Source organism: Canis lupus, chromosome 2, assembly GCF_003254725.2.
Source record: "Canis lupus dingo isolate Sandy chromosome 2, ASM325472v2, whole genome shotgun sequence".
NCBI classification, from domain to species: Eukaryota; Metazoa; Chordata; class Mammalia; order Carnivora; family Canidae; genus Canis; species Canis lupus.
In genome coordinates this window covers 23,706,568-23,718,741 of record NC_064244.1, presented here as the reverse complement: position 1 = coordinate 23,718,741, position 12,174 = coordinate 23,706,568, and the positions used below count along the sequence as shown (strand labels likewise).

Here is a 12,174-nt window from a genome sequence, read left to right as displayed (position 1 = left end):
TGGCCCGCAGCCCCACCCCCGGAGTCTGCTCCAAGGGGTTCCAGTGCTCACCCACTCCTCGGAGGGGGACGTGTACAGTACAGGTGCACAGGAACACGATAAACGATCAACCTCTGATATAAACAAGCATTACATGGCACCTAAATTGTTGAAAGTAGATCTTGCACTCAATATTTTATTCAGCAGAACATTTTTTTATAACAATAAGGTTGATTAGAGAAAGCTCTGAAAGTGCTTCAAGTTAGACAGTCTGATTGTTTATCTCAAGGATAAAAAAAAATATTAAGTGGTAAAATAAGGGGAAATAAGAAAAAAGTGGAAATTGGAGCAGGGACCTAGTGAAGAGTATTTGCCATCATTTTCCTCTCGGGATTAAAATGAATTCAGGATTTCTCCTTCCCACAGGCATTTCGTTTGTCTTTTAGCCATCAGGCAGGGTCTTTTTTTTTTTTTTTTAATCTGGGGCTCAGGATGACCCTGGGTCCACAGCAGACTGCAGGTGCTCTGGTGATCCTTGATGGTTTGCTTTCACATAATAAGGAGCCCTCCTTAAGATCCTTGAGCATCTTCTAATTATTATCCCCAGGCTGCCGTGACATAACACCTGCCATTTGCAGAGAAGTTTTAGTGCACGTGGCCCCCTGTTTGACCTTTCTGCCTCCTGAGCTGGGGGCTGGCCAATGGTCATGGGAGTGGGCTCTGCAAGTCGTGTGTCGGGTTTGCACTTGCTTAGGTGTATTTTATTGTCGCTGGACGAGATGCTAAACCCAAAGCACCATACTGCAAATGAACGCTGTTCAGGGCATTCAGCCTTGTGGCTTGGCAGAGTGGGTGGGTTTGGGGGCCTTAAGGAGTGGGTGTGGGTGTGGGAGGGGAGATGAAGAGGTAGGGGATTTTGCTTTACTGTTGGCTGCAGCTCAAATAAGAGGGATCCAAATTAAAAAAAAAAAAATGCCTTCACCATCACAGTGCATGATGTTGACTAGAATTGCAGAATTGTAAACGAGAGCGTTCTCTCTTCCAAATGAGGGTTTTTGGGAAACAGCATTAAAGAAGATTGATATGTAAAAGCTTATGGTCTTGCTCTCTGTATCAGCCCCAAATATTTACTGAAGCTAGGAGAAGAAAAGACAGACTTTCCTCTTTTCTCTCCCAAACGTGTGATTGTTTAGAACTCAAGTACAACATCTGGAAGTCAGATATACAGAGAGCAATTTATGGAGTGTGAAAGATTTGAAATATTCAGTGTCCTTTAGTGGGAACTCAACTTTCTGGGGCTGCATTTTTTTTCCCCCGGCACAAAGCAGGCATTTCTGAGATCGCCTTTGCCTCCCTGAATTAAACCCTTTGTGCCTGGATCCCATAAACAATGCGCTTTTTAAACGGGAGCCCCCTCCCCGCCCCGGCCCTTTTCTCCAGCGTGGGCAGCCAATCGGCTGCGCCGAGCCGCATTGCTGGAGCACTTTCCATTCTGAGCAGCAACAACGTACTAATTTGATGCACACATGGATGCCTCGCGCACTCTGCAAATTCATCACCAGCATCTTGCATTAGTCATCTGACGGACTGCCAAGTGTTTCATTTTCTTTTCATGTGACTTTATTATTACCACCTCTCTCCTCTCTTCCAAAAAACCTCCAAAAGGCGGGGGTGGGTGGGGTGGGTGGGGGTGTAGGGTAGGGTGGGGTGGGGTGGGGGGGTGGCGGCAGCAGCGGCAGCAGGGGAGAACCCAGCAGAAATCCAGCCCTGCCCTGCTTTGCACACGAGAGCCAGTGTGGGGCTGATAACGCTGCGGATGCGTTGGTGGCCGCCTTGCAGAGCGAGACCTGCACTTAACTTGCAGCTGCCTCCCGAGCGGGGCTTCAAGATGTCCACGCCCCGGGTGACAGCCGGCGGGGCGCTGCCCTGGGCTCGGGCGGCGATGCTGAACCGCAGCCTGCAGTGAGAGCCCGCAGCCGCCGCTGCCGCCGAGCAACCTCATGGTGCCTGCGCTTTGTTTTAGTTCATCAAATTTCTCCGACTCATTAGGCACTTTGCCCCGTGCTCCTCTTCCTCCTCCTTCCGCCTCCCCGCCCCCACCCCCACCCTCCTTTTTTTTCCTTCCTGTCCCTCCACCGTGCAGCCCTAACTCTGGCTCCCGGTTCCCTTTTTGACAGTAACGGCACAGCCAACAAGATGAACGGCGCTTTGGATCACTCAGACCAACCAGACCCAGATGCCATTAAGATGTTTGTCGGACAGATCCCCCGGTCCTGGTCGGAAAAGGAGCTGAAAGAACTTTTTGAGCCTTACGGAGCCGTCTATCAGATCAACGTCCTCCGGGACCGGAGTCAGAACCCTCCCCAGAGTAAAGGTAGGGACCGCGGGCCGAGGGATGCTCGGCGGCGGTGGGGATGGATGCTCGGCGGCAGCGGCGGGGATGGATGCTCGGCGGCAGTGGAGGGGGTGCGCGGCCAGGTCGGGTCGGGGCGCCAGCGGGGGGGGTGTAGGGGGGGCTGCCCCGCGCCCGCGGGAGGGAGGACCGCCCGGGGAGCCCAGCCCTGAGCAGCCCAGCTGCCCAGCTCCTCCCCACGCGCTCTCCCGCCCGCCCGCCCGCGGACAGGTGGACGGACAGGTGGACGGCGCCAGCCCGGGTCGCAGTGGGGAGGGGGGAGTAGCGGGGCCGCGCCCCCAGGTCACTAACTCGGCGCCCCGCAGGTGCAGTGGGTGCCTCTCCGAGCACCCCAGCTGCTCAGCCTGGCAGTTCCGAAGCCAACTCTTCCTACCCCTGCCTCCCCATCATCGCTGTGCAATTACGACGGCATCTCACTCTTCCGTAGCCCGCGGGGACCTGGGGGGGTGGCCCTGAGATGCCTCCCCAATGCGTGGTGTGATACCCCCGGGTTAAGGAATAAAGGGGACACTTTGAAGAGGGACGTTAATTCTTGGGGGTTTCGATGGGGATCGTTAAGTGAAATGTGCCTCTTCGGGCGGGAAGCAGCAAGCACCCTAGTGGCCCGAGGTAGTTAGCGCACCTTCAGAAATGCTTGTGGTTTACGCCCTTAGCAGTGGGGAGATTCAAGTGTACAATCTGGTGGTTTTTGCTGCCTCCATTTTAAGGCAAGGGTGATGGGGAGAGGGGGTTTCAGTTATTAAAATAGAGACCGGAAACCTCTTTACCGGGTGGAAGCTTCTGTGTGTTGGAACCGGCCTTTGTGCGAACTAAATTTAAAATATCCTCTCGGCTGCCTACCATTTGGTCTTTGTCGCTGTTTCAACCTTGCTTGAGTATTTTTGTTCTTTCTCTGTTCTTGATTTCTTGGGCTGTCGCCCCGGGGGTGGGGGGACGTGGGGGGACTCTCCTGTCTTTCAGTGGATCTCACACTTTCTTTTTCTCTGCACCTTGGCATTTGGGTCGCCCCAATATTTTATTTCTCTGTTGCCTCTCACGAGGGGTCCTGCAAACTCATTGTTTGGTTTGCACATATACGGTAGTTGAACACATGAGCATCAGCACATACTTTTCTCTGAGCCTCTTTCTCACTGTCAAGGCGAGGGGAGAGGAGTAAAGCATCGTTGAGACCCATGCTCCGTGACTCTGAGAAATGGTGGGCCACCTCGTGCCCTCTAGAGTTGCTGCGGTCTGATAGTACTTAGTGGGGGGACCTTTGGAGATTTTTAAGCCAGGGCTCACTTTATAAAGGTGAGGACTCCCATTCTCTGTCTCAAAATGTGTAACACTGAGAGTGTTTTCAAAATAGCTGGCTAGAATTTTGTCACCAAAAATGATTGTCCCGTAATTTGAAAAAAAAAAAAAAAATCACCTGTCTAAAATTCAGTAGGACTTAAAATGTCACAAATTGGGGGCGACGTTGAGATGTGTGTTGATGGTGTCCCTAAATCATTCACCTACACGTGTCTCCAATGGAGAAGACTAGAATTTGTTTTAATACTTAATTTTTGTGGTATAGGATGTCTTTCTCTGAGGAAAGACCCTACCATGAGCTCAACTGGAGCTAAAGAGTCATGTAATAAAGGCCATCCTGCCGTCTAGGATGACACCCACGGAGAACTAGGCCAGGGGCAGTAAACTGGTGTTTGGGGGCAGCAGCCATAGTTCACCCCAGCCTAGGAAAACATGCGTCCTGATCTCAGTTCATTCAGGATGTCCTCTGACATAGTGGCTCAAGACTCATTTATTTTTTGGCCCGATGACTTGTATTTTATTTTACACGTACCTTGCCTTATCTGAGAGGCTGTGCACAGTCTGGTTCTACCATTTTCTCTTTTCCCCAGTGTTCCTCAGAGCACTGTCTTTACCACACTGTGTTCGAGACTCTATATTGTGTTAGCCTCATTCACTAGGCCTTACAAGTAACTTCATCAAAGTAGTTTGCATAAGACCAGAGTCTTGGAGGGACGAGGAGGCCCAACAGGGGAATGAACTTCTTGGAGCACGCATGCCATGCACCAGGCCCACTTTTAGGGGTCTGTTCCTTTAGTTCTTGCCAAAACCCTGAAAGTGGGTGCTGGTTGTCCCATTTTGCAGATGAGGAAGGAAATGGAGGCTGTGCATAAGTTAAGAAACAGCCCAGGGGACCCAGCTAGTGAGTAGCACAGTGGGAATTTGAACACATTCCTTCTGTCTTCATGTGCTCTGCCAACATGTGCTCATCTCAGTGTGATGAGGCCACAAACCACCTTTGTTCCGCTCCATTTCAGGGTGGGGGTCAGAGGCTTTCTCCTTTACCCAAGGGCTCCCCAAACGAAAGGAAGGAGTTCTGTCCTTCACGAGCAAGGTTGCTTTGCTACCTGCCTTTGTGTTTGGTTTTGATGCTCATGGGTTTAGATTGTACATCATTCCAACTCATGGTATCTTGGGATAGAAGTTACAGATGAAATCATTCAAATCTTACCTTTGGAAATATAGGTCAATTCCCATTACTGTGAACTCCAAATCTCACATCAAATATTGCTTGGAAGTACGTGGGCTGTCAGCCAAAGCTTGAAAGGATTTTTGTTATACAGATATCTCTGTTGTAACGGTATTTGTTGTGATGGGATTTGAGCTGTATAATGACATTCCCTTCAGAGGATTATAGCCCTTAGCCACTTGTATAGAGAGCAACAGCCACAGCTTGTCTTTACCCTCTACCTGAGTGTGCCGCGTGGTCTTTTCCCGTGCACACGTGCAGTAGGACCCCACATTTACACAGAATACAGTCATCCTGTTTTCCCAGGGCTGATGGCAAAGTCTCAGAAAGCAGAATTTGGAGGCTCCAGCTAAACACGGTCTAAATGATCTAAGTCGGGCTTTTGGAACGGCCTTGATTCATTGCCTCACTGACATCAGTGGTTCCAAGGAAAAAGACAAAATCAGGTTATTACCTAATCCAGGTGAATTAGGTTTTTCTCTAGTTTTGCAGTTGATGTTCTGTTAAGTCTTGAGGCATAAAAAACTTTGTTCTGTATTTTTAGAGCATCCTGTAAAAGTTCATGCCTTTTCCCTATTCACGTACGTGTTGACAAGGGCAGATTCTGCAGCTCTGGGGAACCCCGCTCAGTGAACTGTCCCATCGACTGGGACTCATGGAGAGGATGTTTTATTCAGTGGTTATTGGTCGAGTCTATGGGTGGTGAGGAATACGACCTAGTAGTTAAGAGCATTGGTTTTGAAGTCAGACAAGCCTAAATTCAATTTCTGGCTTTTCCACTTCTTGGGTGCCTGCCTTGGGCCTGTTACTTAATCTCATCTGAGGATGGAGACCATCCTCATAGGGTCACAGAGATGAAGTTATATGCTTTTCCCAGACCTGGAAGGTGATAGGAGCTTGTGTGGTGATGGTTACTATTGTAGTTGCTATTATTATCACTGTCCCCAAGAACTTGAAATCTAATAGGGACAATGAGGCCAGTGCTATAGGTAACAACACTATTGAAGACCGTGGGATAAGGATAAGAGAGGGAAGAGCATATCTGAACTCTGGAAGTTCAGGGACAGAATGAAGATTTAGCAGCTGTGGAGACGGGAAGATGTGGCATCTTTACCGAGTCTCAAAGAGAAAAATAGGATTTTGATAAGGAAAGACTGTTGAACCTTACAAGTGGGCGGACTGGCCTGATTGCAGGCAGGGAGGTGAGAAAGTGCAGGGCAGGTTCTGGGAACTATGAATCCTGCCAGAGTTTGAAGGAAATGTGAAATCCATGAAACGACATGGAAGGGGGAAGGTCATGACATCTGGAAATAGAGGCTAGAGCCAGTTCTAAGAAGACCTTCGTTCTCAGGCTAAAATATTAGAATTGTATTGGCTAGACGGTGGAGGCTCTGGGAGGGAGACCAGTGTGGTGTATTGGCTGAACTACATGGGGCCTGAGCAGAGATGCTGGTGGCTGTGGCTGTGGCCGTGGAGAAAGGGGTGTCCTGAGCAACACAGACATGATGGTGGTGGAAAGAAGGGGGACTTGGTAACTAAGTTGAGGCGGGGATGAGCAGGATGTCATCCTTTGCCTTCCCTGGGAGGGGTAGGAGAGCAGTCAGCAGTGGAGGGGACAACAGGGAGAAGAGTATTAAATTCAGCTTTGATCCCATTGAGTCTGCGGTGCCACAGTAGAGTCAGGAAGGATGTGGGTCACGGAAAGCCACTGACTTTTGTGGTTGGGAGGACGTTGAGAGCATTTCAGAAGAGTGGAGGTTGCGATCATGCAGGTTTACATACGGGTCTGTGAGTAGAGATGGCCCTTTCTAATGGTCTTGCCTTTTTATTTATTTTTTTATGCAAATAATAAGGTGAAGCTTTGTCTACTCAAAGCACCAAGAAGACAGGAATCAGGGTCTTTGAGGAGATAAAAAGAGTGGCTGAAGAACCATGGGAAAGGATAAAAGGAGGCCCCGTTTAATACGGCAGAACAGTTAGAAGGAAGTAACGACAAGCAAATTTCAGTCTAATGGAGGGAACTAGACAATACAGATGCCCTTTTCTTCTCAGTAGACAGCTCACTCCTGAGAAGGCTGGTGGAACGGAAGACATAAGGAGAATGGAAAAGATTTAAAACAACTGTTCTGGAAAACCCAGTACTTCTCCCATCAGAGGCCCCATTACCTTGGATGGCATGGGTTGATAGCTGGGAGGGCCCTCCCTGGTGGTTGTGGTTCTGTGAGTGAGCACAGAAACGGGATCACCTGTTGCCGGAGAGGACCTGGACAGGTGTGGGGGGAAGGTCAGGAAGGGTGGTCAGTGTGTTGGAATGTTCTCTGCGACCTTAGGTAGGGAAGCTGATCAAGGCACAGGAGGGGTGGCTCTTGGTCTAGGGTTGGCAATCACGAACGAGGTCCAGGCCAGGAGGTGGCAGGTACAGAAGGTTGTGTTCATTGAGCCAAGACTCTGGGCCTCTACGTGTTGGTACGTGGTGTTCCTTGGATCATGGCTCTCTTGATATCTCTCTTCTAATCATAACTATAACCCAGGATCACAGCACCCTGAGAAAGCATGCTCTGTGATGAACGCTAGTTCCATTCTGCTAAGCTCAAATGTTAAATATTATCATTGAACATCATTGAGTTCACTGTTACTTGGATTTTACAGGAAGGAAAACTGAGGGCTCTGTGCTCAGTAATTGAATGAAATCACTTAACATTTGAAATTGGAGGATGGCCTCAGGCCCTGGGTCCTGACTTAAGGCCTCATTGATCACCTCTCCTCCTCCCTCCCTGCCTTCCTCCCTCCCTGTTTCTCTCTCCCTCTTTCTCTTGCTCTCTCTCCCCCTCCTTCCCTCCCTCTCTGCAACTTCTCACCCAAAAGAGAGCTAGAAACGGGAAGTGGTTTGTGTCGACTATCACTACGTGCCACAGGCCTGAAGAACAAAACTTCCTTTTTTCTTGAAATGTGCTCGGAGGTCATGGCATAAGAGCTGTGCAGCTGTGGCTCTTGAAGTGCCTAGAGCCCAGAGTGTTCTGGGTGGAACAAAAATGAAACTCAGGGCTCCTCTGGGAAGAGTTCTGCAGTTTCACAAGAGCAGCGTCGTGGGGGGGGGGGCAGCTGCCATTTCATCTTCTTGCTGGTCAGACTGCAGTTGGCCAGGTAGACAGCAGCTCGCCCTGATCCCCTGGAACCTGGACCCTGAGCCCCTCCCTCACTGCCCGTCCACCAGGACAGACTGGGAGTCACTGCTTCCCTTCCGAAAGCCTCTACTTCAGTCTGCAGGCCTTCATTAATAAAATCGAAGTTTGCTCTCGTTTTCTTCATTTCAGAATTTAACAGGAGGACCGCCCCCAGTCCAGAAGGTTCTCCTGTGTTAGGGTAGCATGAGACCCGGCCCCAGAACCTGTAAGAGACTTAGAACTATTTATTGTCTCAAGCTCGTTCAGAGAATGCGTCTCACTTTCCTTCATCCTCACGGGGCAGTGTTACACCTGCCTACAGATCGTATATTCAGTCAGGACAGGTGGGCATGCTGGTGGTATAGTCTGAAAAGAGGTGCTCTCTTACTGAACTTTAACCTTTAAAATGTGAAAGGCTTGCAGAGAACACCTTTGACCTTTTTAATGGAAGGAATCCCATGGGAGGGCTGCGGTGGGAGCATTTCCATGTTGCATCCCTCTCCTTTCTCCTTACTCATGTCAGAAACTTCCTGTAAGTACCGGAAATGGACTTGGAACCTGCAATATTTAAGCGAGGTCATCTCAAAATCCGTAAATGAGAAAGAATTCAAAATGCAGGAAGACGAAGAATCAATTTTACATTTCAGCACATACAAGTCAGGATAGGATTTCTGCCCTAAATCTCTCGGAAACTAGGGTTGCTGCCCTAGATTTTCTGGGCCAGCCCCAGTTTTGGTAGTGCTGTCTCAACGGCCCACAGGAAGGATCTTTCATCCTGAATTAATTTTACGTTAACAGAAATCACTGTGTAACTTCCTGTGACATCTTTCCATTGTTGGCTGACTGAGATCCTACAGGATAAATGTAAAATGCAGTCAGAATTTTTATATTCATGCAGGCAGGGATCCTTATCACCTCCCTGTGAGAGGGGGGGTCAGTAGTTTTATCATATGGCTGTATGAAGGACTTAACAAATCATTTTTTTTTACATGGAGTTGTAAATAATTCTGATTCATACAGACTAAACCCACAGCACTAATTGAGATGAATTTTTTTTTTAATGTTAAATTAGCCTCCTTTGAGTTATAGTGAGAAGGAATCCCTTTCAATACCCCCTACTCTGATGCTGAGACTGGACCATGCCTGTCCTAGCCCAGCTCTGAATTTCTGTCACTTATATCAAAGGACAGATAATATCTGTCCTGGGCATATTTTGATCCTTACATCCTTGGAGAGAAAAAGAGGAAGAAAAGGAAGGGAGGAGACACAGGGGACACACACAGCCAATATCAAAGAAGAAAAGAAATTACTTAAGGTAGCTTCTAATCGTTTTTGTTTTCTTCTCCTCTGTTTGGGACATCAGCTGGTCCCCAGTCATCTTGTCCCTAGGAGATTTGCCTTTCTGGAATTAATGTAGCCAAAGAATAAAGAAAACAGGCTCTGGATGAAAGGAGAATGGATTTTTTTTTTTTGGTAGAAATTTGCATGAAAAGTCAGCCCAGAGCTCCATGGCTTACATCTGTTGGGATCCCTCCAACACGTGTCACAGGTTGACTAAAACAGCTAAATCTAGATGATCTCACAATTTGCATTTCCCAGTGAGTGCATGTGCAGTTTGCCTGCATAGAGGTCTTATCTGCCTTTTTATGTGCCCCCAATCAGATTTCTCCACATTAGACCTGCTCTCTCATCAGTTACACAAGTGAACCACCCTGGCTTACCATACTGTGGGTCATTATGAAACCGGTCTTTGGAAATGAGAGGTCCAGTTTCCCAGCCAGAAAGAGAGTACTTTCTTAGGGTGGTGCTGTGAGTTTCTCTGGAACACATGTGCGTGGGCCTGAGAGTTGGTGTCGCATGACCTACCCTCCCTTACTCGCTTCCACTCCAAAGACCCCAGATGATCAGGCAATCGGGTTGAAAGATTGGCTTGCTTTCTTCTTCAAGCTTTGCTTCTAATCAGAATTTATCGTTCACCAGAGTTAGGCTATTGTTTAGAAGTGTTTAGAATGCTGGCATGAAAAATATAAAGTCATTACATGCCATGTGAAAAAATGTATTGTCTTTCATAATTCCAACCATGGTGAAATGTACAATGCTGGTAGTAGAGCTACAACCCTTTTTCCTGTGTTTGTGGATTCTTTTAAGGACTGAATCTTCTTCTTGGACATATGGCCCCAGATGCTAACAAGATTTAGGCACGAGGTCCCCGATTCTTTGTTCCTAGTCCAAACTTCACTGATCCTGAGATTATCCGTTCACATGCTTTCTCTTCAAATATTGGCTTGCCCAAACCCCTTACAAGACCCGCTCTCCCTCCAGACATAAATGTCCCAGGATGTGCCACTATGAATAAATGTACAACAATCATATAACCTTCCAACCATTGGAAACTAAAAAAAAAAGATGAAAAGAGAATTGGCCAAATGGGAAAACATAGAAGGTGGGCTAAGATAATATGATTTAGCAACAGACTGATGTGGGTTTTCATAGTGTGGTAACAAAAAATGATGGATGATAGTATGTTGGCTTTTAGGACACTTGGTCAAGAGAATTGGAAATGTTCTGACCCCTACTGTAAAATTCAGTGGAAAATTGGACATTAGGTATCTCAGCGATACATTAGGTGTCACACTAGAGAGACTTGCAGTGAACTAGACCAATTATATGTATTAAAGAATCAGGGCCTTCCAGTGTGTGAGGGTATTTTCCAATCTACTTTGGCGAGCACATGTGATGGGGAAGGGAACACAGAATAAAGGCATCCGTGGCATGATGAATTATGAGAACATGGATTTCTCAAGGCAGGTAGGCAGACACATAGGTAGCAGCACAGAAGCAGATTTCGCTGCAGATGGAAAAGAGCTAGTTAGCTGAACAGGGCCAGGTTATAATGGTAAAAACTAATGGGTCTGGGAGACTGGGGACAGCAATTGAGACACCACAGGAATAGGTATTAGGATCAATATTTTTTCACTCTCTATGTAAATTACTGAGAAAGATGCCCCTAATCCAGTTTCCACATTTGGGCATTAATTCAAATTGGAGAAACCCGATCAGAGAAATATACTTTGGACAGTGATCAGTTGGAAGAATAAAGAAATGTAATTTCTCTATTTCCATTAGGGGGATCATAAATTGGAATCAGAGATGAATTAAAGGATTGAAAAGGGAGTATCCACTTATCACACTCCTTGATTAACCCAGAATCTGATCATTATAAAGTATTTTGGGGTATGTTAGGCCTTAAGTCTAGGGAGGGTGAGTCCTGCAACCAAACACATATGTGGCTGGACATCATAGTGATCCTTGAGGGTCATCTGCAGTGTACAGAGTCTCTTGCCAGCTCAGCCTGTGAATTGCTGTTCTTTTGTTGCTGCCTTTCTAGTTTCGGGTAGGAAAAAAAAAAATTTTTTTTTTTTAAACTCCTATAGTTTAAGGGGAACTGCATCACAAACACTAAAGGGACATAATCATAGGGTGGAGGGCACAAGAAACAATGCCTCTGGCAAGTTCAAGGTCAAAATGGCCCCCCGAATGCTAAACATTACCAAGTGATAAGGAACAGGTAATCCACCACCTGGCACAAAGAACTTTTTCGCTCCTCTATAGACCACTGTGCCCAATAGCAGGAAATGGTATTGAAGATGCATCAAGGAGATGGAGGCCTTCCAGAGGAGAGCAGCGTGAATCGCAGAGGTCTAAGAAGGTGAACCCATATGGAAAGGTCCAGGAGGTTAACTTAAAAGGCCTGAGAGCATTGAGTCACAAGAATGAAAAGGGAGGAAGGCTGTAGCAAAACATAAAAAGAGAGGGATTGTGCTCTCAAAAAAGAGAGAGAGAGAATATGATTGAAGTTTTGAAGATGCTGAAGTGCAGAGTAAGGCTATATATAGATAAGCTCTTTCAATTAATGCTAAACCCCTGGATTCTGCTGCTCAGACTTAAAATGTTGGCACAGCAGCAAAGTGTAGAGTTTGAGCCAAACTTGGACACAGAAGAGGTGGTGAACTTAGAACATGATGAAAGTTACAGAGATGGCGAGCCCGCTAACTCACAGCCCCAGGAGTGGACCTCTGGCCGGTGCTGTCATGAGG

At 47.4% G+C, this 12,174-nt stretch overlaps 1 protein-coding gene across 18 annotated transcripts in view; it reads left to right on the top strand.

Annotated features, from left to right (window-relative positions):
* Positions 1-12,174, top strand: part of CELF2 (CUGBP Elav-like family member 2) — an 815,728-nt gene that overhangs the window by 651,757 nt on the left and 151,797 nt on the right. For 15 of the 18 annotated variants that reach the window (XM_025445402.3, XM_049100929.1, XM_049100920.1 and 12 more), the window contains one exon: positions 2,157-2,353. In XM_025445402.3, coding sequence (XP_025301187.1) covers positions 2,176-2,353 — 178 coding nt within the window. In that variant the 5' untranslated portion in view covers positions 2,157-2,175. Of the gene's footprint in view, positions 1-1,751; positions 1,983-2,156; positions 2,354-12,174 lie in introns of those variants that run through there. The other 3 variants (XM_025445403.3, XM_049100963.1, XM_049100958.1) reach the window with 3 other exon arrangements.